Source organism: Echiichthys vipera (assembly GCF_963691815.1).
Source record: "Echiichthys vipera genome assembly, chromosome: 5".
Lineage (NCBI taxonomy): Eukaryota > Metazoa > Chordata > Actinopteri > Perciformes > Trachinidae > Echiichthys > Echiichthys vipera.
This window is the reverse complement of record NC_139830.1, coordinates 8,408,186-8,434,530: the sequence shown is the minus strand read 5'-3', so window position 1 is coordinate 8,434,530 and position 26,345 is coordinate 8,408,186. Positions and strand designations below refer to the sequence as shown.

Below are 26,345 nucleotides of genomic sequence, written 5' to 3'. Positions count from 1 at the left end.
TCTACAGAAAAGCCTTTCTGTGCGTAATTATGACACATCATCGTCATAGTCAGATTTCTACAAGTCTTAGCATGCCCCAATCTGTCCTGATTGGGCAATAAAAGTGTCATTAAAATGTCTTTTAATCAGTCGAGTGAAGCACATCATGGAAATAAGAGGCATCTGATCTTCTTCTCTGTGCTGTAACAAGGAGCAAGGGAGCAGTGAAGCGAGAAAGGTTGTGAAGGAGGAGAGGAAAAATATTCCATTGTTCTCATTTGCTGTAGGCGTCCAAAAGCTCTACATAGAATTGATGGATGCTTTTGTTCAACGTAACGTTTAGGATTATGAATACATATCTATATATTTATAGCTTTCCAGAACACAATTGAATTTCTAGCGGCAGACATTTTATTACCATGTTACCACAGTTGTGTTTTAAACCGTAAATCCACTGACATTAAAACCGTTCGGTCCCTGTGTTTCAGGATGACCCTTTCTGGACGGTGCACACCCTGTCCCCGCATGAGAAGGATCTGATTGCCAACCAGAGTGTGTGCAGCCTGGAGCAGCTTCTAAAGCTGGCCTCCTATCATAACAGCACGGTGGTTTTCCGGCTGAGGAGACCTCCTCCGGAGCACCCCTGCCACCACAGCTGGGTCAATGATACACTGCAGGCTGTGCAGCAATCTGGGGTTCCTCAGAGCCTGGTAAATATGTAACAACTGAGTGCTTCGATATACCCAGTCCACATGGTGTTCAGTCCTCTCAACAGCATGAGGTCTGGCTATCTATTCTGAACATATTTAACGTAAACATGATGGTTTCAAATGTGAAATGAATCTGATAATATTCTAATTACACTTTATGGGCAACGAGTGTTCCCTTTTTCTATTCATATGCATTCAGACGCTGTCACTTCATTAATGTTGATAACACACACGTGTAACTGTAGTCGCATTTATTGTGTGTAGGTGATGTGGACTCCAGATGAACACAGAGCTCAGGTGAGACAACTGGCACCCGGTCTGATCCAGACCTCAGTGATGAAACGGAGTCCTCAAAGTCTTCATCAGTACGGCATCAGCAGGCTGCTGCTCAGATACAACCAGGCCAGCACATGGGAAATCAGGTGGGAACACATAAACCCAATGCTGTTATCACCTTAACACACTGATTTATATTTAAAGACACATCTGAATGTGTGTGCGTGTGTGTGATTACTTTCAGAAACTTCTCCCAGAGCAACATCAGTCTCACCCTGTACACCATCAACGAGCCGTGGCTGTACTCGGTGCTCTGGTGCAGCGGTGTGTCTTCAGTTTCCTCAGAGGCCTCACATATCCTCAAAAAGGTGCCTTACCCCATCTGGCTCATGGTAAGGACCCAAGACATACCGTACAGCTGTTTCTTTGCATGAAACCTCTCGGGTATTTTTTTCCAATCAAGCACAGCTGTTTGCAAAATGCCCCCTGCTTTGCTCTCCTTGTGGATAAAGTTTGAGTTTCTGTGTGGCTCTCTCATTTTTTTCCTCTTCTGTTCAGCCATAGTCTCTCTATGTGCCCATTCTACCCACCTGCCTGGAAAAGATCTGCTTGGTGACAGGTTTTTCAAAGACAGATCAAATGTAAAAGCTTCATAAATTGGCTATAGGTAATCGGTGTAGATGGTTTTAAATAGCAGCCTGTCTCCTCTCCTCCGGCTGCATCTCCTCTGCATGACTAAAACCAACAAGGGGGCCTAGCTTTCAACTGAACTCATCAACAAGTCCGTTTGTTTCCTGCACTGAGCATGCAATCCTCTAATTTTTCAACACTCATCTGAGGTCGTAGCACAGTAGAGAGACAAGCATCATCACTGTAGTGTGTCCTGTAGTGTGTGTGTGTGTGTGTGTGTGACTCATGGTTTTCCACTTCACTCTTCTCCTGAAACCTACATGGGTAGCACCCACACTGTGTTTCTCTTGTAACATTTGGCCTGCCTAGCCTTTGCAGCGTGCCAGCCTGGTCTCCCGTCTGTAGCACCATACGGGGACTCAGCATGACAACATGTGGACGTGACCCCGGCCCCCTGCCTTGTTCAGGGAGAGTTTAAGCTGCCCGGGCATCTGAAGAGCTGTCTGTCAGTGTCAACTGTGAATCTAAATCCACAGTTGGATGTTGTTAAGGCCAAGGGAAGGGAACATTTATCATCAGGACATCTTTTTATTTTTCATTTTATGTCACCGTACATGAGTGTTAAGAATTGTGCTCTAGTGCATTGTATTTTGAATGCATCTTCACGAGAACGCTCATCTGAAACACATTTTTTTTTTTAGTTTATTCAAAAAGAGGTCAGCGTGTGAGTTAATCTGCAGAGGCGGTTTGGATTTTGCGGCTCACATAAGATTTTGTATTGTTGACCTATAGTGCCACCCAGTGGTGGATTTACCCATAAACTTGTGCATGTGTGTTTCCAGAGACCAGATGAATACTGCCTGATGTGGGTGTCTGTGGACCTCATCTCCTTTGCTGTAGTCATAGGAATATTCATTTTCCAGAAGTAAGTACAGCCACTCGATGATATAACTGGTGCTAAGTCATTATAGCGAGTTCTTACACAAGACTTTCTGCTGATGTGTGAGAAGGAAAGTAAACATCAGTCTTGTTTTGTTCTTTTGTGCTCTCTTATACAAGTAACTTCCACTAATTACTGCTCATTAACAAGCACCCTTCACTTACATCTTTCATTCAGTGTGACACTTTAGCTCAGTAGACATCTCTCTGTCTAGAAGGCATCCTGAAAATAACAGTTCATCCACATTTACGCTGTTTTCTTGTGTTTCAGTCACTTCTAAAAAACAATTTTGCCAATAATGATCTTCATAGCAAAGACTGGAAAGGAGACAACTACATTTGTGTTATGTGATTTTATTAGCTGTTATGATGTGTTTTGTTTCTGTTCTTTCCCCTTGTACTTCAGTGTGGGGACAGAGATGCACTTTGTATGAACATGTCTTCTCTTGGCTAAAATGTGTAAACACTTGACACCACCTCCAGTATTCCAGTATTTCCTCTTTCTGTTGGAGAGTGGTTTTCTTTGTTCCAGAGACAGACGGCCTGTCCTCCTGTCATTTCTGGGATGGAGGCTGTGGTCTCATCTTTTTTTTTCTTCTTCTTTTATACGTTCCGGTGCGGGTTTGCTCTGCTTAGTCGAGCACTTCAAAAACTTCTGCCGGCTTCTAAACTGACCTCTCTTGTCTCCCGCCTTCCTTTTTTGTCCTTCCGCCTCTTCCTCGTCCTCTCCCCTCTGCCCGATGTGCATGCTCTTGTCCTCCTCTGCTGCATTCTGGCATCTTCTCTCAGCTATCACATGATCAGGTAACCGGGTCATCTCTTCTGACCCAAAGTCTCTTCTCCTTTCACCTTCTTTCTATCCTTTTACTATCTCTATCTATCATTCTTTGGTTGGATGCATTCTTTTGTCTCTCCATCTTTTTACCATTCTTTCTGTATTTTTTGTCGCTCTCTTTATTATGACATCAAACTCCATCCGATTTTTCTCTCCACCTTACTTCCGCTGTCTTTCTGTGTTTATTTTCTCTCACTTCTTCTCTCTGTCTCACCTGAATCATTGTACTGTACTGCTGCTACTTTCCTCTAGAGAGAGGAGCTCACTTCTTTATCCTTGTGGGCAAAAACAAAATGAATGCTTTCCACCCACACAACAAAAAATATCCATATTATTAAGCCTCGATTGAGATTTAAAATGTATTATCCATCTTATAAAGCCAAAAGACTAAACGTCCAAAATGAATTAGGGATATGCATTCATCAGGGGAAGTGCCTCAGGACTGGCTTTTATTGACGCTAATGAACTAAGAGCTTGCTTGTTTGCATTTCTGTTCCTGAATGTCTCTGTGCATTAGTTGCAGCTCACTGTGACTAATGTTCTTCAGTAACTGACATCAAGGCTGTTTTTATTAGAGCAAGGATCCAATTTTCATATACAGGGAATTAATTCCTTAGCCTAGACACACTTAGCTACTGTAAGTCCAGCAAGTGATCTTATTTGGAACTAACAAATGTTGATTAAACACAGAAAAGAGCAAAATGTTTTGGTTTTAATTATATTTTTCTAATTATTATTTCAGAATGTATTTTTAATAGATATACAATGACTGCAGGGAGGAAATAAAAATATCTCTAATATATCAGTTCTATTTGGGGAAAAAATGCATATCTGCAAACGCAACGTAATCATAATACGACATATTTGGTACAACTTTCTAATATTGCACTGCATCTGATATGGAGTTTTATTAATGGGTAACTGATTTGGTCATTAAGAAAAACTATTTTAGATTTTCAAGGTTGTGAAAAATCTGTTTGATTTATTGGACTGTTTGACCGCTTACCTTCGGACTGCAGAGAATCTGGACCGAAATCCATTAACAAACAATTTAGCATTTATTAATTGACCTTACAGTTATAACTACATCAGGATAAGCACCTACCATTAGTTTAAACATAAACATTTATAAGAGAGTGTTACTCATATTTAGTGCTCATCTTAAAACGTACTACAATATACCCTTTGATATAAGAAGCAAATGTTTTGTGCCAGCCTAAACTGAGCTCCAAATACCACATTTAAATGCTCCAACTTCCTTTCATTTTGTGAGTAGGTCAGTCAGATGTTACAAACCATAGCTGCAATCCAGGAATCAGTTTGCTCAAAGACAAACTAATTAAAACAGTTAGACATGTGCGTATTTTCCGCACTATAAGGCCTTATAATCCGGTGTGCCTTATATATGGACCAATATTGAGTCACAACAGGTCTCGCAACTCCGGTGAGCAGCCGCGACTCTATTTTCCCCCGTAGAATAAGTAAGGTGCGGTGCATGTTGAGATATGACTGCGTGAAGCGTGCCGTTTCATTTCCATTTATGAGTTTGTGTAAAGAGCCCAAAATGGCTCCTGTTAAGAGACACGCTTACGACGCAGAGTTTACACTCAAGGCCGTAAGTCACGCAGTAGAACACGGGAATAGAGCAGCAGCCAGAGAGTTTAACATTAACAAATCAATGGTGCGGAAGTGGAGGAAGCAACAACCATCTGACTGTTGACATTACCTTTAGCGCAGCTTCATCTAATGGATGCATAACATAACCCCAGCCTCGACTGTAACGTCTATTCTATGCGCCTTATAATACGTAGTGCGGAAAATACGCACACTAACTCCATTGCGCCTCCTAAAAATGTTGATCTATTGACCATAAACCGACCCTGAATGGCATATTGGGAGCAGAAGCAGCAGTATTTAGTGATTTCATTATTGTATTAAGAAGATCTCTGACCCAACATGTGACCCCCCCAGGTATCGGATGAGCGGTATGCGCAGCTACAACCCTGAACAGATCATGCTGAGCGCCGCAGTCAGGAGGTCCAGCAGAGACCTCAACGTCATGAAGGAGAAACTTATCTTCTCTGGTAAGAAAGATGCTGATATGAGAGGGAGATGTGTATGGGTTTGTCACTACTGGATGTTTTGTAGTGCGTTGTTGTTGTTGTTGTTGTTGTTTGGGCTCCTGAACTCCGAAACAAGTTCCTCCCTTTGTACTTCACCTTAAAATTTGTTGATTTACCAAAAATAAAACTGTTCACTTAAAGATGAGGAATGCATCTTTTAGAGTTTCAGGTGCCCAGCTAGCATGTCTTCCCAGCATGCACCTGTCTTGAGTGTCTGTGAATGTTATCGCTCCTCTTTTCCCTGTTGAAGGTCAACCCCAGTAGCCGCCTGTGTGATGTGCAGTGCTTCCTGTCCATGCTACCACCTCCTCCACCAGCAGTGACTTCTTCCTTTATTCCATACATCCGTTGCATCCCTCGTTACCTGTCACATCTCTTCCTACTATGCCCCCCCTTCATCCATCCATCCATCCCTTCATGCACCAAACCTCCCTCACTACTCTCCTACTGGAGACAACGTCATGTGTAGGGGAGTTTATAGACGCCCCAGTCTGTCTAGACAGCGTCTAGTGCTGGGGGTCAAAGGTGAGTCATATCAGTGCCAGCTGTTTGAGGCTCTTCATTTTCCCATTCATTTCTTTTCATTCAATTTTGCCTTTTTATCTTCTATTTTGTCATCTTTCTTGACCAAAGCTCAGTGTTTCCTTGCAAACTAATGTGACTGTATAGCATTTCGTCATACAGTATTGTACACTGACTTTTTTTATTATTCTTTGGCGCCCTCCAGAGGTGGGGAATGGAGTCGGCAGTGCGGAGGAGCTGTACGCAGACAATGGATACGACTACTACACCAATCAGGGCATTAGCCAGTGATTGGGCCTCAGCCTGTGTGAATCTGCTGTAGCGGGACGGAGATGACGCCGACGACAAAGTGCTGTGTTCATATCATTCCTGTTCTAGCCTGTGTGGAGACCGATCTCCTCCTCTGTCCTACTGATTAACTGACAGACTGCTGTATCTGATGGAGAAAACCACCACCCAGTTGCTTTGTGTACATTCTGTAAATAGTTTAGGGTTTTGCTTGTCAGACAATACTGTATGTTACACGGGACTACACGCACTTTTTATGAATGGAATTCGCCAAATCCGCGGCCTCCTCTCACGTCTAAATGTACGAGAGGCCCCACTGAGTTACCAACGCCCGCTTGGTTTTAAAGACGCGTTTCCAGATCCTTTATTTTAAGCTAATTTTCCAAAGCCGTTTCTTGTTTTTAACCACTTGACCACATGATATTCTTCTCTTAGCAGATGAATTCCTTTTTAAACGAGGCTTTATTGCAGCATGAGACTAAACGCTAACAGTTCATTATGCTCTTGCCTTTCGTCAGCACTCCACTGTGCTGTTGTTCATAATAGTACTAATATATCAATATTTATATTTAAAGAGAAAAACAAACAAACAAAAAAAACATGAACGAGCTGTTTACAGAAGTCCTGCCTTCTCTAAGTGAAATATTCACATGGTGTATGTACGATCGTTATTTTGATAGAGGCTGAATGTCCCCCCCACTACCCCCTGTCCTACTTTTGATCAGTGCATGTAACTGTAATGATCATATCACTGGTGTGTGTAATTGTGTGTGCGAGTGTGTGTGTGTGTGTGTGTGTGAGAGCTGTGCTCCCAGCGCACCAGATGAACTGGTGAAAGTGGTTTGGGGGTGAAGATTTGAGCTGTCTTTTTATGGTAAATGTGAATGTGTTTGGATTTGTTTGTTTTTTTAAAAGATGTGAACGGTGTATTGTGTGTATTCCAGCTGGGTATTTTTTCTTTTTTTACCCTGTGTGCAGTGCTTTGTTGAGTGTGTTGTTGTACATAAAAGGTGAACCGGTTTGTGTGAGATGCTCCGGCCGTCTAAGCATTACATTTGAACAATGTGATTGAGATGAATAATAATTACACTAGCAATAGCCTGGTCATGACGGACGTTCTTTCAGTTCCTACACAGCCCCCGAATTGCAGTTAAGTCTGTGGTATTTTAGTGTTAACAGACAACGTGCATCTAAATGTTGGTTGCTGGTGTAAAACGGACCACTGTAAGGTTAATGAAGTGGGTGCTAAATGTGAAACTAATGCTCTAAGCTAAGTGAAGGGATACAGGTACAGGTTATCGTTACAGGTATCGCGACAGGCAGCACAGGGTCAAGAAATGGATTGCATTGTGTTTATTTTCTTTATCGGGGTATTACCGTGCCTCAGAAGTAAACATTAAAAAATTCTTCTAATACCCAGAGTTTCCTAGTTGTGTTTTGTTGTGATTTTTTTTTATTTTGATCAAAGACACAACATGCAGACAGGACGAGCCGCGGATCGAACCACCAATCTTACAATTAAATAAGCTAATTAATCAATTATTAAAGAGTGAGTTTTCCATTACTAAGCCTTGAAAGCTATGTGAACTTCTACACGTGTGCACTATGCACCAACTTAGATAATGGCCCTTCAAAATAAAAGCGATTTATCTATTTTCAAGTCCTCTATTAAAGGTCCAACGCTGAAAGCTGTGAGCTTTTTATTATAAAGCAGGTCAAGGTGCTATATAAATACTGTAATAGTATAAACTCTTAATCCAGAGAAAAGCACGCAGCCCATATTCAGAAACTGTGCCATCAGGACTTTCATACAGTTGAGATGACACAACATACTATATGTAGGTATAAAGATGAAAGGGAAAATTTGCAGATCCTCAACTGGCTCTGTATAATCACAACATGAGCGGAACATGCAGGTGGAAAAGTCTGCATCGTAACACCAAACGGCAACACAGATGAGCACACCGTTGACCTGCACAGGCGGCAGTCACTCAAAGATGGTTCAAAATTGTCAGTTTCCCTTTAAAACCACAGCAAAACCAGTACGTTGGCATGGCTAGACATCAGTGTCGACTTAAAATTCTGTTTGAGTGGATATGTTTGTCTCCAGTGATTCCACCCCAATGGAAATCAGTCACATTAAATGATCAGTGTTTGATTTTTGTGGGAAACCACGTTAAAAAACAAAATACTCATAGCAGAGTATTTTTACGTACTTTAAAATGTGTCTGGAGGGGGACTTGAATGTTTAATTTGTCTTGAAACTCAGATGCTGTGTTGAATTTGCTGTCATAACCATTCTTCTGCACTAGAGGGAGTCATATCTGTAGTTTCAAATCCACTTCATTATTAGCTCTTCATACACTGGTCAGTCCCTTTTCCCAGGTACAAAAAGATTACAATAAAACAGTATGGGTTACTAAAGCATTGTGAATTCAAAAATGCAAGTGTAACAGTAACAGTGCATTTTATAAGTCATACCAGGCAGCCAGTGCGTACAGCTTTGTAAAGACAAAAGTTGCTTGATGCCAGGTGCAAGGTGGTACAGAGACGCCTCCATGTGCACCTTTTATTCTGGCTCACGTGTAAACGGGCCGGGCGGAGGTGACTCTAGATCAGTAGGTGTGGAGTTTATTTAATACTCCCTCATCCATTACAGTTGAGAAGTTGTTCCAAAGTTCTATGTTTTGAAGAATTGTTCGTTGAACACAGGGTTCTTTTGTTTAAGGCTTAGAAAGGCTACAGCGGTGAGCTTCCAGACCCATCATCTCTGGACACTGAAACTGATGAGACTCAGAATAAACAGACAGCGAAGACATTGAGGCATTTTAATTGGCTGAAAAGGCAGAACATAACAGTTTAACTTCCTTGATCATTCTCGGTGGCTAGACTCTGGAAGTGTGTACATGTTATATAAAAATAGATCCATGTTTCATAATTATTTTCCTCCCTATTTTAATAGGGACCGGTAAATGATCTGTACAGTATCAAAGGCAAACAGCATGGCCTCATATTAGCTTCATCTTAACTAAAGTCTCTCTTAAGAAAAAGTAGCTCAAATAAATATCCTTATGCATGAATGACATTTGGCAATAATTAGTTTAAATACATTTTGAAGGAATGTAAGTTGAGTTGAAAATGGTTAAATGACCAACTTCACTTGACTTCTGAGTTTCATGTTTTCCAAAGACAGAAATGGAAATCACCTTTCATACAGGATGTACAACCAGCCATACAAATAAGAGCAGGTGAAAGCGACCTTCACAATAAATCAGTAGTCAAATTGAAATTTGAGGCCCCCCAGACAACCACAAACCATGCATCAACATCCTAAATGTGACAGTACCACATTTCTCAATTTCAAATACACAAGGCACCAGTAAACAATTCATTTGATCCTTCTGCGGGACTACAAGAGTTGACCTTCTCTACCTTCTCTAGAGCAGCAAAAGCCGGCTGTGGTGCTTACATCTGATATGCAGCACACGTTACATAAGTGTGAAAGTCATTGCCATTTTAATGACACGCACGTGAACACACGCGCACACAAAAGACCGCCAACAAGTGGAAGTCCTCAAAGTGCCGCACTCAAATAATGCAGTGAAAGGGAGGGGTGGTGCTTATTATTTAAGATTTTACAGTACATCCCTGTTTAAACATTAAGGCTTCCTCCAACATGCACCTTTATCGGTTCCCTGTGGACTCATTAGAACGCTTTATCAGCTATTCAATATTGGAATTGATTAGTTTGAAATTAATTGTGCATAACTCCATCTCAACACTGCGGTCTCCCTCCGTCCCAACGACTTCCAGCAGAAAACAACCTCTGGGACACCACATAAAGAATTGCACGGACCTGGGGCCAGATGCATATATGTTGTGTACACACAATGACCATGCCTGCACCTTTTCCCCCACACAAAGTGGTATTTATAAGAAGACGCTAATGTGTGAAACTCTCGCTTACTTCAGATCAGGCGTACACACATTTTCAGTCGTGAATCTACAGTTTCTAGGCGCGTGGCCCCTGGAAGAGGGACTTTCCTGGTACATTGCGGCGGTTCACCTCCGAACTTTGATTCAAACAATATAGCAGCTTTCTGAATAGGCACAAGCACACTGCATGTCAACCTCTGATAGAGAGATGCAAAAATACATTTAAGGACACACACACACACACACACACGGATGCACGCACGCACGCACAAACAAACAGTTAATGGGAATAAATAAATAAATAGCTGAAGATGCACTGGCTAGTCCTTTGACAGGTTGTTCCCTGAATTGAACGCCATGGAAGTATCTACCATGAATAAGCATCAACGACACTGAATGGATCCGTAGATGCATGACACGCTTCTCATTCACATTTCATCAGTACTTCTCTGTCTGCTGGAGCTTCACGTACAGCAAAAGCAGCTGTGGCTTTGAAAATGGAAACAGGACTGGCCGCTTCTGCACAACTATCTGTCAGAGAGGAATGTTTCCTTTCACAAGCAAGAGAGCACAAGATAAGTTAAAAAACACCTGAGTATCTTGCATGTCTTCATTCAGGTGACAGTGGCTTTTGTGGGAATTTTTTCTCAGATCTTAAAATTATGCGCATGAGAGGAACAGTTAGGAAGTGTTTGAGGCATCCCTTTTATCCAAATAAATAACCTCGACAAAGATTAGCTGAAGTTCGTCTTGCGTAGATGTCTGTTGGGGATTTCTATAGCGCTGACTTGTAAAGGCCAGGAGCCGCCCATGATGCCAGCCTGAATGGCCACACCTGTAACCACGGCCAGGTCGGGGTCTACCGACGTGTTGGGCTCCTTCCCAAAATACTCGCTGATCAGCCTCCTGATGCGCGGTATCCTGGTGGACCCTCCGACCAGAACGATCTCATCCACCTCCTCTTTCTCCAGGTGGCCCTCGGCTAACACGATCTCGACGGGGGCGAGGATCTTCCGGAAAAGGTCCTCGTTGAGCTCCTCGAACAGCTCCCGAGTGATCGTGGCCTGGAAGAGAACCGGAGCGGGGGCGGAGCCTCGGGGTGACTCGGAGCTGTCGTGGGTGTGAAGGTGCAGGGGCGCTCTGATGGTGACGCTGGGTTGGAGGGTGAGGTTGAGCTTGGCGGCTTCCACAGCCTGTCGGAGACGGTGGATGTCTTCTTTGAGAGTGGGTGGGACGCCAAACTCCTGTTGGGCGCGCTCTATCGTGTACTGGAGCAGCCTCTGGCTAAAGTCTTGACCTCCCAGCTTGTTATTCCCTGCAGAAAAACACACTTAAGATTAGGCCACTGTTCTCTCCAACACTTTGAATTCTTTGCGAAGTTTCCGATCAAAGATGCTAAAATGAAACCAGATTATTGTCTGAACACCCATTTTTTCTGTGACACAGACTGACCAACTGAATCCACGTCAAAGTTCCTATATTATTTATTTTTAGTGGTTAGCACTGTCGCCTCACAGCAAGAAGGTTCCAGGTTTGCGCCCCGGCTGGGGCCTTTCTGTGTGGAGTTAGCATGTTCTCCCCGTGTCTGCGTGGGTTTCCTCCGGGTTCTCCGGTTTCCTCCCACAATCCAAAAAGACATGCACGTGTTCGGTTCATTGATGACTCTAAAATTGCCCGTAGGTGTGAATGGTTGTCTGTCTTTGTTCGTCTCTATGTGCCCTGCAATAGACTGGCGTCCTGTCCAGGGTGTACCCCGCCTCACGGCCGATGTCAGCTTGGATCGGCTCCAGCCCCCCGCGACCCCGACAGGGACAAGCGGTTGAAGATGAATGAATGAATGTTAAGAGCAATAGTTAAAATGGATTTGGAATAAAAATAATATTTTAAGCTTTTGACTGGGACATGAACTGCACAAGAGAGGACAGCGGACTCATATTACCTCCTATCTCTTATTACAGAAGTAGTGAGACACATTACCTGCCATGGCTCTGGTGAGGAACATGCCTCCCTGCTTGTTGAGCAGAGAGACATCCAGAGTTCCTCCTCCGAGGTCCACCACCAGCACGTTGAACACATCCACCTTGTGCAGGCCGTACGCCATGGCTGCAGCTGTGGGCTCGTTGATCACACGCAGGACCTCCAGGCCTGCAAGACCAAGGAAAGTTGACATTAGATTAGTAAAGCAGTGCATGTAGCTTGTTTGTCTTGTCTTGTTTCAAATATATCCAAGTGTCCAACATCAGATTAAAATAATGAGAGAGCTGACCAGCGAGGTTGGCCGCCCTGACGGTGTAGTTCCTCTGTCTCTCGTCGAACTCTGCAGGCACCGAGATGACAGCTTTCTGAATGGGCACGTCAAGCTGTCGCTCGGCCATCTTCCTCAACCTCAGCAGCAGCCTGGAGCCGATGAACTCCGGGCTCACAGTGAAGGTGTGGTTGGTGGAGATCAGGAACTCTGCACTTCCATTGTTGTTAATCACCTGGAAGATTCAGTTTTGTTAACATTGTTTTTTCCTGTTTATTTAGTTAGGGAGGTCAATCTTGTGTCATTTGTTTCTTCTTAATTTGGTTTAGGACAGGAACCTTTTGTTTGTTATTTTGGCCTTAGTCCACCCTGAAGCCTATAGCTCAGCTTATATATATATCGTTATCTATTGTTGTCACTTTAACTATCTTTGTAAACAAAACCTCTTTCTTAGTATTCAACCAAATCATAGTTTGTGGCCACTTGGGACTTGGGGAAGATTGGGCTGTTTCATGTTGTGTCCTAGGACCCCTAGACTAACAGGGTGCAGAGAAACAATCTACAGTGAGGATGGAGTGATTAAAACTCAGAGAAATCACATCACCAGGCTGGATGATGTGGCCAAAATGTTCATTTCATAACTGGATAACGATATTTATCTAAAGGAATCCACCACAGAAGTCACTCATTCTGCAATAACACGCACAGTAGTTTCATATTAGGCTTAACCAGCACTATCAAAACCCACCTTAAAGGGGTACCGAGCACTCTCCTGCTCCAGGAGCCCGGACCTAAAGATCTTCCCGATAAACCTCTTGGCATCGTAGATGGTGTTTTGGGGGTTGCTGTCTGCCAGCTCCACGGCTTCATGTCCAGCCAGCACCGCGGTGGTGGTGAACGAGACGGCGCTGGGGATGCTCTTCCTGCCCTCCTCATCTGCTATCACCTCCACCTCCCCGCTGCCCGGGTGGAAGACGCCGACAGAGCAGAAGGTGGTGCCCAGATCCAGGCCGATCACTTTGGGTTTCGGGGGCGGCAGGTACTGCTGGCCCAGGTAGCCAGCCAGGAACAGGGCCAGGATCACCGAACCTGTGGCACAGTAACAACGCGCAAGTGGAGTAAACCGGTTAGCTCATGTGTTAGCATCCAGTCACCGGTAATTACAGGGGGAAATAACTGTCATTCAACTTACCTATCATAGAAATTTCTCCGGACATCGTCACACACTTGCGGAGTCACCTCGTACTTAAATTTGACAACACGTCCGTCTTTAGCTGCGGTTAAACTATGTCCGGTTCTGACAGCTGGATGATGCGAAATAGGACTTTTTCAGATTACCAACAAAATACACGTCAACGTTGCTCGACTCCTTGTGGATTCTGGGTAATGTAGTTTACAGTGTACAGCACCGACGCCACGAAAGCCAGCCGTTGTGTGCGTTTCACTACACTTCCCATGAACGCTTGCGACATTTGCAAAAGTTTCATGACGTTTCCGTGTTCTCAGCCAACCAGAGCAGAGCCAGGGCAGTGTGGACAAAGAGAAATAATATAAAAATAAATAAATAATACATTTAAAAAAAACATCTTGAAGCTGAAATGATAGATGAAGTCAATAATAAAGTAAATTAGATAAATAAAAAGGCTGACATTGAAACAAAATGTTAAAATAAATAGTAAAGTGAGATACATAAATAAAATACATTTAAAAAAGTCGATGTTGAAATAAAATAGGTAAATAAAAAAACACGTTAAAATAAATACTAAAGTAAAATATATAACTAAAATAAAAAATTTTAAAGTTGACGTTGAAAAGATGATGGAGTAAATAATAAAATAGATAAATAAAAAGGTTGACAATAAAACAAAATGTTAAAATAAATATTAAAGGAAAATAGATAAATAAAAAGGTTGACATAAAAACGAAATGTTAAAATGAAGATTAAAGGAAAATAGATAACTAAAGTAATTAAAATTTTGATGTTGAAAAAATGATAAAATAAATAATAAAATAGATCAATAAAAAGGTTGACATAAAAACAAAATGTTAAAATAAATATTAAAGGAAAATAGATAACTAAAATAAATAAAAAATTGATGCTGAAAAAAATGATAAAATAAATAATAAAATAGATCAATAAAAAGGTTGACATAAAAACATAATGTTAAAATAAATATTAAAGGAAAATAGATAACTAAAATAAATAAAAAATTGATGCTGAAAAAAATTATAAGATAAATAATAAGATGGATAAATAAAAAGTTGACGTTAAAATAAAATCTTTAAATAGAATATTATAATATAATTAAGAAGACAATGCATGTTAATAAATAAAATCAAATTAATAACATTGTAAAATATAAATATTCTTTATCAAATATTAATATATACCATCAAATATTCTAACATGTTTAGTTCTCAAATAAAAACTAACTTTTTGTATTATATATTTGTATTAATTTATTATATGTAAGGCTGTTTAGGCATCAAGCTCAATCTCATCTACACTGCTCTGGTAAGTGAAATAAATAATTCTGACTAACAAAAACAAACCCAACTCATTTGATTGTATTTCTTTGATTTTATTTACAAAAAGTTGTGAAACAGTTGACTTTCACATGAGTTCATACGCAGGCTCTCTTTCACACACTCATTTAAACACGCACACTTAGAAAATGACATACATTGTAATGTACAGTATACATTATAGGCAATATTTGCATTGTTCAAATCCAGACACTACAAAAAACAACATTTCAAAAACATCCCTTCACCAACATCCCCTCATTCATAAGAAGAAGAAAAAAGATTACACTGGATGTTGAATTGAAACTGGATTTGATGAGAACGGTCAAAAAGATGCAGATGTGATAAATAAAGGCTTTATATGAAGGGGAAAAAAACACTGAATGATATAGAATGCAATAAATACAAGTGACATTTAATCAATGAAATGTCACCTTTTCAACATAAAATAAAGAAAACTCCAGAAATCAAAATGTACAAATATCTTGAAAAAGGGACAAATGGATAAGATGACGTCTAGAATATCAGTTGTCTGTTCTTCTTATCACTTTTAAAAAGCTTCTATATTAGGGAAGCTCGTTGATATTATTAACATGACATTTTGAGAAAATGAAGGAATAACTGTCGCAACCATTAGTCCTCAGAAAATACCTAACGCTGAATTCCAATAGTCAAAGTATCCATCATGACAATCACATTAAGAGTCCACAGTGTCTGTGAGCTGCTCTGCGTCGTCCTTGCTGTCTGAACATTCAGACGGGATGAAGCAGCCCGAGTCTCTGGGACAGTCGCTGTCTTCTTCCTGTAGACTGTGGGAGGATCTGAGCTCCTCATCACCCCTGACATCCTCACCTGCAGTCACAAACCAAATGGAAACTGATCAAACGGTAAGATATTACAAGTTTCTGTTTCCAACCACATTATAGAAGATAAAATCTGTGCTTCGCCAAGTGCTTCACTCAGTGGAAATGAATCACGCATAAGGCTGAGTCATTTGGAAGTATGGGGCAATAATTACCAGCGCACATTAGTCCCTTTGATTATGTTACAAAAGCAAGCAGTGTGAATTGTTCATAAAGCTGGATTTCTTGAGCATACTCCTCATCTTTTCTGTCAGTCGCAATTGATGAAGCTTGATGATTTGGTTAAGTATACCACAATGATATTTCTTTACAAAGCATTTGTTAATTTGTTGCCACCTAACCTGCAACAACTCTTTGAAAAAAAGAGATAAAACTTTGTTCTACCAAAGATCCGAACTACTCGTAAAGGCTTTTGTGTGTCGGTACGAGGTGTGAAGCTGGATGGAATATGCTGGATATCCAGCTCAAGCAATGCCAAAGCATCCACAAATTTAAATCACTATGCAAACCCTTTATTTGGTCACAATATGTATAAGGAGGGTTATCTTAAATCCATTTACATAAATATAATATATACACAAAACCAGAACGATGTGTTGGCCGTGTGGCAAAATGTCCCAAATTCTGAAATAACTTCTGCAGGTTGCAGAGAACATATCTTTAGATACAACACTTCAAAATGTCCTCTTTGACTTTTATTTTCCACCCTCGCAGAGCACAAATATTCTACCATTCTCTAATATTTCTACTTCCCTGATGGAAGCTACTAATCCTCTTGTCCAGGTTGCCAAACCACTAACCTAATGAAGTTCAGCTTGATTACATTACAGGCATCTCATGTGAGCCAACAAGCTTGGCAGGGTCACGCCGCAGCCGCTGCCGCTGCCATCTGTTTAGTCACACTGTCACCCAAACATACAATTTGTAATGATGATAATTTGCCTTGTCGACAGCTTCAGTAAGGCACTAACTGAACATGAGTAGGCCATGGTTGTTGTTCCTTCTGCGCACTGTAAAGAAGTTTTGTTTTCACAGCGATAATCAGGCTTCTGCTTAAAGACGTCGGATTACAGGAACACCTTCTGCCACATTAAGCACTTTCTATCTGAGTAACAGGAAATCACTGATAAGCCTCTCACAGTGCGCAGGACGTATTTATCGTCTGTGCGGTACAAATGGCTCCGCTTTCACCTGCTATTTCACATTTTTACGAGAAAAAAACAGCTTTTTTATTCTCCAGTAGAAATTAAATTAAAGTGTTACATTGTTTTAAAATAAAATAGAATAGAATAAAATAGAACTAACGTTATTGATCCTCACAGGGGGGATTCACATGTTACAGCAGCTCAAGTAACATAAATAGTATAGCGTAAAAATGAAAGATTATATGGTGTTTTTATGTTAAACTTAGTGGGTATACTTTATTTGAGCAGAATAAAGAATAAAGTATGTCTCTTATCTTGTCTGAATCACTTTGAAGTAATTCTCTTTGAAGACTATTGTTACAGAGCTTTTTGAATTCTAATTTCTTGGCTGATGAACAATTTCAGAGGTGTGTCAGCTCACACATGTGCCATAAAGACCTCACAACTATAACTGTAGGATTACTGTAGAACATCTGCTGTATACAGTACAGATAGATTTTGACTTTTACCTGATTTACGCAGAGATTGTAAACTTAATGTCTGGTGGTTTAAACGTTTAAAGTTGATCATGTCTTCTGTTTTTACTAAGTTCCCAGTCAGAGATCAAACCTCAAAATCCAAGATGGTGGCGCCCAGTGTCCACAGTAGTTAAATCTTTAGGAATACTTTCTTTACTCTCACTCCTGTCTTGTTTGCGTCTCATTGAATAACCATGCACACAGTACTGTCCACCGTTCAACTGTGGACATGTTTGTTAACACAGAATAGATGCATTGTTATCAGCTGTTATTGCTAACATTGGCTAACCTGGCTAACCTGGCTAACCTGGCTAAATATAATGGTTGCCCGTCTTTGTAACTGGAGCCCGCTCAACTCGGGTGTGATGTCATTCCCAATTCTGATTCCACGCTTTGTTTGGAACAATTTGATTGGCTAATGAGCCTTTGTTCAAGAGGAACCTTTGGGTATGCTACTTTGGTTAGCACGTATTTGACCATTCCAGCTTCGTCTATTTGGCAGTTGTAATCTTTTTTCCAAGAGTGATCGGCTCACTGAAAATTGACCACACTGTTTATTAAAGCAGTAGTGGTCTGTAGAATAATGCGTGGTCGGTAACAAGTGCTTGGTGTGATGCTAACCTTCTGTGTAGCGGAATTCGGCAGCAGCGAGAAGCTTGCGTCTGTGCTCAGGGTCTTTGACGTTCAGCTCGATCAGGTGTTTCTCCTGCAGGTGCAACAGGTCCTCCACTGTCTGGTAGCCATTCAGCAGCAAGGCAGAGGCGTACTCCTGAAACAACAGTGAAACCTTCATTATCATCAACCCACACAGTGTACACATTCACCTTTCGTCTCTTTCAAGTCTCAAGTTTCAAGTTTCATTTCATTTGTGGTACAAAGTGTTTGCAAAGGTATGGATAATGTCGTGTTTTTTTTATCTACATATATCTCTGAGGTTGAGTTATGGAATTATAGCAGCATATGGTAAATAAGTTGAACTTTAAAATTAATTTTTTTTGTTTAGGATTACTTTCATTAGATTAAATTTACAGCATCAGATAAGTGATGAAGATGCCACACAGAAGAGTTAACTGAATATTCTTTCAACTGCTTCCATGTTAGGATTGTAACCCCCTGACTTGCAGAGTTCAGTCAGTTCAGACTTCAGAGTGTGCAGTAAAAGTATCGGTACTCCACTCACGTACATCACCATTACCATTCAGGGCCCTGAACAATGCGAGACTTGTCCTGTCTGACCCGAGCCATCCCTTACCACCTGAATTTAAACTGCTTCCATCAAGACGCAGCTTTAATGTGCCCAGATGCAGGACTGACAGATGTAGAAAATCCTGGGTTCCAGTGGCTGTTGGCCATCTTAACAACCGATAGCGCTGTGGTCACTTTAACTCCTTTTTTTATCCAGTTTTTATCCAGTGAGGCACTGTTGCACTTTGTCTGTCGATTGATGATTGTTAATTGTCGTCCCATGTCACTCATGTCGTTGTGTATTCCATCTCTTTTAACTATTAGGTCTTTGTCATTGTATGTGTCATTATTATTGTGCATTTTACTGTTGTTTTTGCTGCTGACTGTACTGCAAATTGCCCTCCGGGGACAATAAAGATCTCTGGACTTGACTTGACTTGAGTTGAGAGTTGTAGAACTTGAGATCAGTCTTACTGAGTCTAAGTCTATGACGCTGATGACCACTTTGTACCTACGTTTCTATGAACCAAATGAGTGAATCTTGTCCTCACCTCAAGATTCAGTCGCTCCAGTAACTCCAGCAACGTTTTAGGCCGAGGCCTTTTGCACAGTTTCTGTTGCCTGATCTTTGGAGCTTTCTCTTCTTCCTCTTTCTCCACCAAAGTGTCTACATAGATGAACTTAAAGTTGCCCACTTTGCTGTTTAGCATGCCTGTCCAGATGCCCATCGGAGGCTTACTGATGATGTTGATAATGTCACCGACCTATCAAAAAAAAAAAAAGCATGGATGTGTTTATCTTTATCTTTTAAAATGAGGCTTTACTGCACAATATGCCACTGTACACATGCAGTGCTGTGTCTCACCTTGAGTTTGAGGGAGTCTGTGTCATACGGGCTGGGAACAAAGTCTGTGTGGACACGAGCTCTGCCACAGAACTGTCCCTGATAGGAGCCGTCCTCCTCCAGCTTCAGACTGTCTCTCTGACCAGAGCCGTTGGACTCACTGGTCACACCACCTGAACCCACAATCACAACACAGTATTGTTACACCGTCATCTAATAAAACGTCATTGTACTGGTTAATTCATATGTATCAGCTTTTTTTGTGGAATTATTTATATAACGCCACACATTCATTCACATGTGGGTTAAAACAACCCAGCACTCTTTGGACCAGCCTTTGCAGTGTGTGCAGATGTGTGCAGATACTTACTAGAAGAGCTCTGGCCACTGTAAAGACTCTCTAAGGACGCTCTTGTTTTTGCAGAGTTTTTCTCAGCTGGAGGGCCACTCTCTGTCTCTGCCTCTGGGTCTTTGTCTGTGTCATCACCCTGCGATAAAACAGGAAAATATAAAAAGTTGAATTGAAAGACATCTCATAGAATACTGACATTCTTATGATCCTCAATCAATCACAGATGAAATGTACCAAAGTGTGCAAACTCCAGTGAACTGATCAAGTAAATCTAAATAAAAGTGAAAGATGACAAGGAAACTAGAACACGGCCTCAGGCTAGAGATGTAGGTTGTGAAAGTCACAGAGCGACTCATATCTCTCATCAGTGTTACAGTAAAACACTAAACTGCGAGAGCACCTTTCAGGGTAAGTCAGAGACAAAGTGCTTCAGTTAAATATTGACAACAACAGCGTCATATTTGAGGATGTGGGTTCATAAGAGATGAAAGAGACAAGACTCTTGAGAAAAAAAGCACCGGTTTGATGTAACCGGGGCATGATTGTCAACGAGAATGGACTTTTTTCTGGAGTGTGTGTGTGTGTGTGTGTGTGTGTGTGTGTGTGTGTGTGTGTGTGTGTGTGTGTGTGTGTGTGTGTGTGTGTGTGTGTGTGTGTGTGTGTGTGTGTGTGTGTGTGTGTGTGTGCGTGTGCGTGTGCGTGTGCGTGTGCGTGTGCGTGTGCGTGTGCGTGTGCGTGTGTGTGTGTGTGTGTGTGTGACTCACTATCTCCTCAGAAAAAGACTTGGTGTGTTTTTTGCCCATTCTTCTGCGCATGGTCAGTGATAAAGCACCGGTAAGAAAAAAAGCACCGGTTTGATGTAACCGGGGCATGATTGTCAACGAGAATGGACTTTTTTCTGGAGTGTGTGTGTGTGTGTGTGTGTGTGTGTGTGTGTGTGTGTGTGTGTGTGTGTGTGTGTGTGTGTGTGTGTGTGTGTGTGTGTGTGTGTGTGTGTGTGTGTGTGTGTGTGTGCGTGTGCGTGTGCGTGTGCGTGTGCGTGTGCGTGTGCGTGTGCGTGTGCGTGTGCGTGTGCGTGTGTGTGTGTGTGTGTGTGTGTGTGTGTGTGACTCACTATCTCCTCAGAAAAAGACTTGGTGTGTTTTTTGCCCATTCTTCTGCGCATGGTCAGTGATATTGCCTTCATCTTCTTCCCGAGTCCAGCTGATTTGTTTGGGTCCAAAGCCTCACATTCTTCTGTGAGCTGTGAGAAGACAGTTTTTTTAGTACATTATACACGAGTACTGTGATATTTAAGGACTCGGCTCCTCATGTTTCTCCCATCTATTGAGTTTTCGTCCAAACAATTTGTATCTCCGCTCCATAAACACACGTAACACGCGTCACTTCCTGTGCAATAAAATAATTTTCCATGCATGAACATTTCCTTTTTTGAATACAGAACACTACACACAGATTTGTGTGACACCATGTCATATTTGTATATGTGCAAAAGGGGAAAAAACTTCATGCAAATGTTTCTATCCAATTACTTCTCATGGCCACTTGGTATGTTGTTGACAATGACCAGCTATCATTCCTGCTACTGTGTGACATTTTGGACATTATGCACATCAAAATGAAATGAAAACAAATCTACATACCACAGTTGGTCCATTTTCCTCTGGTTTGGCTTGTGGCGAGTGATGTCTGAGACCCTCAAACCTGCCGAAGCTGGTGGAGCGCTGTGGGGAGGAATAAAAGACAAAGGATGAGACAACTGGGACTTTTTGTGAAGCAAGATTTAACAGCATTACATCAAATCAAGTCATTGCACTTGAGAGCCCTTCTCCAAGCTGTCTCAATGCTCAAAGGTCCTTGAAAGAAAAACCTGTTGCATCTTCACTCTATGACCTAAGTGGATCTTAATGATGAAATGATTGAAGTTTTCCAGTGGATTTAACTGAGGGTTTATATACTTATACTGTCTAGTAAACGCGTTCCTAATTGTTTGCTCATAAAAGCAAATGGAAGGCCCCTCCTGTATATATGTAGATAAATGCAGCAAACTGTTCCGAGAGCGTTTCGAAATGAGAGCTTGTAAAATATGTAGTGCCTTTGTGGTCATGTATGAAATCATGTCACTCTTAATGTGGTAGCAGAGAGAATATTTGTCACAGCACTGACAAACATGTCAGTATTGAAAATGAGTAGATAAAAACATAAATAATACTGTTGTGTCCTCACGATCCTGTTAAAATCATAGTTGCTTTACTCTGGCTCAGTTTTAACTCCAGCCCCCCCCCCCCCTCCCCAATTTTTTTCATAAAGCTAAAAGTCATCATAATCTCTCCTGACTCCCCGTCATCTCCAAAATAATTATATAAATGAGTAATCCCTGGAAATCCTGGTTAAATATGAGCTCCATACTCCTAGACAGCCCTCTGTGGATTGATTTAATGCAGCGTCGTCTAGCTTCTACTGTCTGCAAATACAGGGTTTCATAATTTTCTCCCCTCTAGTTTTAGCGTTCTTGCATTGTTTGAATTGCTTTGTCATTTTACATTATGACAATACTCTCGGAAAAATATATTTAATTGTATATACTTGGACAAAAATCACACCTTATGTCAACTCTGTCTTTGCATAATTTAAAAACAAATATTTTGCATTTTCCATTTTCCATTTTCCTATGATTTTATATGTTAAATTTAGCTTTCTTGTACACATTTGTAACTGTCTCTCTTTTTTGGATTATTTTGGTCATGTTTTTAATTGACTATGTCAAAAGTGACACATCTTTTCTTCCCAATAAATGTCATATCTTGCCTCAGCGGCTCCTGCAGTACTCATTCTATTGTCACCTACCTTTGGCTTGCTGCTCTTTGATTTGTCTGACACATTGGAGGCCGCCCTTTGTAACATTTTCTCCTGTTTTAAGGTTATTGTCAAATCTCAGTCCTTGCTCTTCTCTTCTCTTGTCTTTACCCGACTCTCCTGACAGTGAAGTGTTAACTAACACTGAGGCCGTCTGTCTGATGGGGCTGGCTGGCCCACTTCCTTACAACACACAGGATGTGAGGCAATTGACACTGTGTCTCTCTTAGCAGCATCACTTTGAAAGGGAAACATACAAGTGCTTGAGTTTGCATTTTGTGGCCGGGCTCGACGAAAACATTAAGAACCACTTCCAGGAACGGCTGCATTTAGGTTTTATAATTTGTGTCATAGGTGCTACTGTTTTGTATTATTGTGGTTGATGTGCTTGAGTTGGGCTGTAATGTCACCAAGTTAAGCTCAATAATCATGGGAGTGACTCATTATATATCAGGGTTATGGTGACATCCGCGCGATCAAATGAACAATATAATGATTCTACTAAACATAACAATAAAGGCATTTTTTTTTATTTTGCATATAAAAGGAAAAGAAAAAAAAGTTGTATATTCCTCAAAAAGCCCTTTTAATAGCAATGAGGAACTTGGTTATGGTAAATGATGCTGAAGTTATTATTCAATGCAGTCATTTCCTAATGTGGGGTGAATACTTTAGAGGAAGTGCTGATGTACGACAGAGGAACGACTGAAAGTGGCAACTCAGTTGTGTCGAAATACTATCCGGTTCATCTCCACTCTCAATATGGAAGTGCTTATATGTCATTGTATATCTTAGAAACACTAAAGCATGAAAACATGATGTTTGTTGACACTCATTAAATTACCACCTGTAATCTGATCACATGTTCTCCCCGTGTCTGCGTGGGTTTCCTCCGGGTACTCCGGTCTCCTCCCACAGTCCAAAGACATGCACGTGTTAGGTTAATTGATGACTCTAAAATTGCCCGTAGGTGTGAATGGTTGTCTGTCTCTGTACGTCTCTATGTGCCCTGTGATAGTCTGGCGTCCTGTCCAGGGTGTACCCCGCCTCATGCCCGATGTCAGCTGGGATCGGCTCCAGCACCCCCGCGACCCCGACCCCGGGATAAGCGGTTGAAGATGAATGAATGAATCTGACCACAAAACATGGCGTCCCCTGTGAGTGTGGGGCAGAATCCTACATTTCTGTCACTCTGATGGTGCCATGTGGGATTTGCTGCTGTGTTTACATTGTGGGATTTCAATCAGTGTGTTGTAGAAAAGGGAATTCTACAGACAAAACCATTGCCTAATCCCACTCCTTGCAATCAGCCGTTAACTCTGGTCAGGCCAGATTAAGGTTTCTAATCTATTACTTCGGAAACTCTGGACTCCGTGGAGAAGCAGTTGTTCATCTGAAGAGTTTAAAATGAGATATCTACCATTTGGCCTTTGTAGAAATATTTTAAAGCACATTTAGGGAGGGTCCTAAAACTTTTGGGCAGAATTATTTGTTCAATTTGTTTGAAATGGTTTTCAAAAAGAACTGGAGGATATAGAATTTGGATTTCTTAAAATACAGCGTTATATTGGCGGTATATGTACATTATAGTAAAAGTTATAAATGTATGGCATGTTAAGAATTTCATAGACTTTAAAAATGTCCTTTGAGATTTGATACTGTACAGTACAGGCCAGAAGGTACATTCAAAAGCAAGCAGAGACTTATGGGAGAGCTATGAGACCATTAAAGAGGCTTCATGTCCAATGAAATGACATTTTACCCCTAAGAGCCATTGATACTATGGATGCATAGGGATTTGATAATCTCCACACCGGATCATCCATTTCATCTTAGACAATTTTCTCCCAAGTCATGTTAAGCTTTAACTGCTTTGTGTTGCACAGGGCACACACTGCACGTGTCCACCGGGTATCAGCAGAGGTCTTATGCTTTGAGAGATGTCAAGTGCACGCAAAGGCACTGACCTATAAGGTCAATCTGCAGTGTTGTGCGGTATTAGTAGTGACCATTGAACCTTCTATATTGAACAGCAACTGGCTGAAAGACTCCCAATGGGAGAGTCTAAGATTAAGTCACCAACTGATTCCCACAAACGTGTCCTTCAAATGCCCTAACAACAATGACCTGCCACTAGAGATTAGAGATTAAATTATGATACCAAATCGGTTTGATATTATGGTGCCTTTCAGCATCCTTAAGTGAATGAGTCACTTGCTCATTGTATATTGTATTAAAAAAAAAATGACTCTGAGCATCATTATTGCTGCAAAGTGAATGTAAAACTGCAGATGCACCAGATAGTTCCTTAGAGCAAATGTGCATGTCTCAGCTCAGTTCAGATCTCTTTCAGAGGCTAACTGATGGTTTCAAAAACTCACAACAACCAGCAGGAACTTACATTTGGTTCTGATAGATCCACATCTGTGATAGATCGCGACACCTTTGGGGGAATCTGGGGTTTACAGTCCCGTTTCAAGGTGTCGTCCTGGGCAGTCACCTGCTGCGGTCTTCCTTCCCACTCCTTCCCAGGTGATGTGGTGAATTCACGTGAGTACACGCGATACTCTGTGAGTGGCCTGCGGCAGGTGTGCTGGATGGTCCCCCAGGAAGGACTACTGTCACCTGGGTTGCTCCAGCGCTGGTGGTTGGTGTGGGTCGGCGTTGCTCCACCAGGGAGGGGGGCCACGTCTGTGCTTCGGCCCGGCGTTGTGTTCTCCTGAGCTGGGAGAGTGGAGCACTTGCCTAGGTAAAGCCTCCTGTCTGACCTGTATGGCACGTCCGGATAGTGGGGTCCCATTGGTGGGCTCATAGCGCATGGTGGGGATTGCACTAAGAGAGGAGACAGAAGAAATAAATAATTAAAAATATGACATTTTACAACTTTGTGAGATGTCGGGAATGTTGATATTTGGAGGTAGTTGAGGTATTGCTGCAATGCAGAGGCATCCATAGTTCTGCTTATGCTCTCCCCATTGTGTGTCGTAACACCACCACAAAGCAAAGAAATACTGCTTTGTCTCTTTCAAGGGACAGTTCACCCCATATTCTAACCCCAATTTCCGACATGAAACTCCTCACAACAACGTCTGTGAATTGTCTTGAGTAACTGGGTCAGGATTTCTGGAAAGAGATATAGCTGTTGAGTTTTTTTTTAATTTATTTTTAGATGCTTTGAGCACCTCCAGCCGAGTGCCATCTAGTTCCATTATATTCAACACAAGGCAGACATCTCTACGGCTGATATCTCCAACACTTGGCAACTCACACCAAAAACAATCTTGACGTTTTTGCACTGGATGAAGGGGACAATCTGTGAGAACGATCTACACATGGAAACAGCACCAGAAAGAGAGTGGGAGGGAATATGAAGACGGCCAAACAGACCAATTGGCGTTATTGTGGTGTGTCCTGATGATGCTCGTTTGCTATAAAGCAGTTCTCTACTGTAAGGGCATCACATACACCTACACTGAAGATGTTGCGAAATTTAAAAGCAGAAGTATAATTCAAAACTCATCAGAGCAGAAAAATCATGAACTAGAGTTACTCCATTTTGACAAATACTGCATG

At 41.6% G+C, this 26,345-nt stretch overlaps 3 protein-coding genes across 4 annotated transcripts in view; 1 reads left to right on the top strand and 2 right to left on the bottom strand.

Moving 5' to 3' along the window:
* Positions 1-5,939, top strand: part of gdpd5b (glycerophosphodiester phosphodiesterase domain containing 5b) — a 41,424-nt gene extending 35,485 nt beyond the window's left edge. For both annotated transcript variants that reach the window (XM_083914054.1, XM_083914053.1), the window contains exons 11-16: positions 468-689; positions 954-1,111; positions 1,210-1,357; positions 2,438-2,520; positions 5,341-5,453; positions 5,743-5,939. In XM_083914054.1, coding sequence (XP_083770180.1) covers positions 468-689; positions 954-1,111; positions 1,210-1,357; positions 2,438-2,520; positions 5,341-5,453; positions 5,743-5,756 — 738 coding nt within the window. In that variant the 3' untranslated portion in view covers positions 5,757-5,939. The remainder of the gene's footprint in view (positions 1-467; positions 690-953; positions 1,112-1,209; positions 1,358-2,437; positions 2,521-5,340; positions 5,454-5,742) is intronic.
* Positions 5,940-9,229: 3,290 nt separating this feature from the next.
* Positions 9,230-13,778, bottom strand: hspa13 (heat shock protein 70 family, member 13). The gene is made up of 5 exons (XM_083914094.1): positions 13,676-13,778; positions 13,232-13,572; positions 12,505-12,718; positions 12,216-12,383; positions 9,230-11,553 (listed from the first exon to the last, which is right to left on the bottom strand). Exons 1-5 carry the CDS (start codon positions 13,698-13,700, stop codon positions 10,973-10,975), a joined length of 1,329 nt encoding a protein of 442 aa, XP_083770220.1. The 5' UTR covers positions 13,701-13,778; the 3' UTR covers positions 9,230-10,972.
* Positions 13,779-15,119: 1,341 nt separating this feature from the next.
* On the bottom strand, positions 15,120-22,897 carry samsn1a (SAM domain, SH3 domain and nuclear localisation signals 1a). Its single transcript, XM_083914531.1, has 8 exons — positions 22,764-22,897; positions 21,560-21,640; positions 21,031-21,159; positions 19,935-20,052; positions 19,586-19,737; positions 19,272-19,484; positions 18,157-18,304; positions 15,120-15,861 (listed from the first exon to the last, which is right to left on the bottom strand). Exons 1-8 carry the CDS (start codon positions 22,818-22,820, stop codon positions 15,707-15,709), a joined length of 1,053 nt encoding a protein of 350 aa, XP_083770657.1. The 5' UTR covers positions 22,821-22,897; the 3' UTR covers positions 15,120-15,706.
* Between the last annotated feature and the right edge of the window lie 3,448 nt (positions 22,898-26,345).

Bases quoted from the DNA above. Each gene is read 5' to 3' on its own strand.
- hspa13 (XM_083914094.1), bottom strand. From the start codon at position 13,700: ATGTCCGGAGAAATTTCTATGATAG. The intron at 13,573-13,675 runs GTAAGTTGAATG...ACTGTGCCACAG, and splicing joins CGGAGAAATTTCTATGATAG to GTTCGGTGATCCTGGCCCTG. The intron at 12,384-12,504 runs GTCAGCTCTCTC...TTGGTCTTGCAG, and splicing joins CAGGGCGGCCAACCTCGCTG to GCCTGGAGGTCCTGCGTGTG.
- samsn1a (XM_083914531.1), bottom strand. From the start codon at position 22,820: ATGTTACAAAGGGCGGCCTCCAATGTGTCAGACAAATCAAAGAGCAGC. The intron at 20,053-21,030 runs GTGAGTCACACA...GTTTTATCGCAG, and splicing joins AGTCTTTTTCTGAGGAGATA to GGTGATGACACAGACAAAGA. The intron at 18,305-19,271 runs GTGAGGACAAGA...CTGTTGTTTCAG, and splicing joins TGGAGCGACTGAATCTTGAG to GAGTACGCCTCTGCCTTGCT.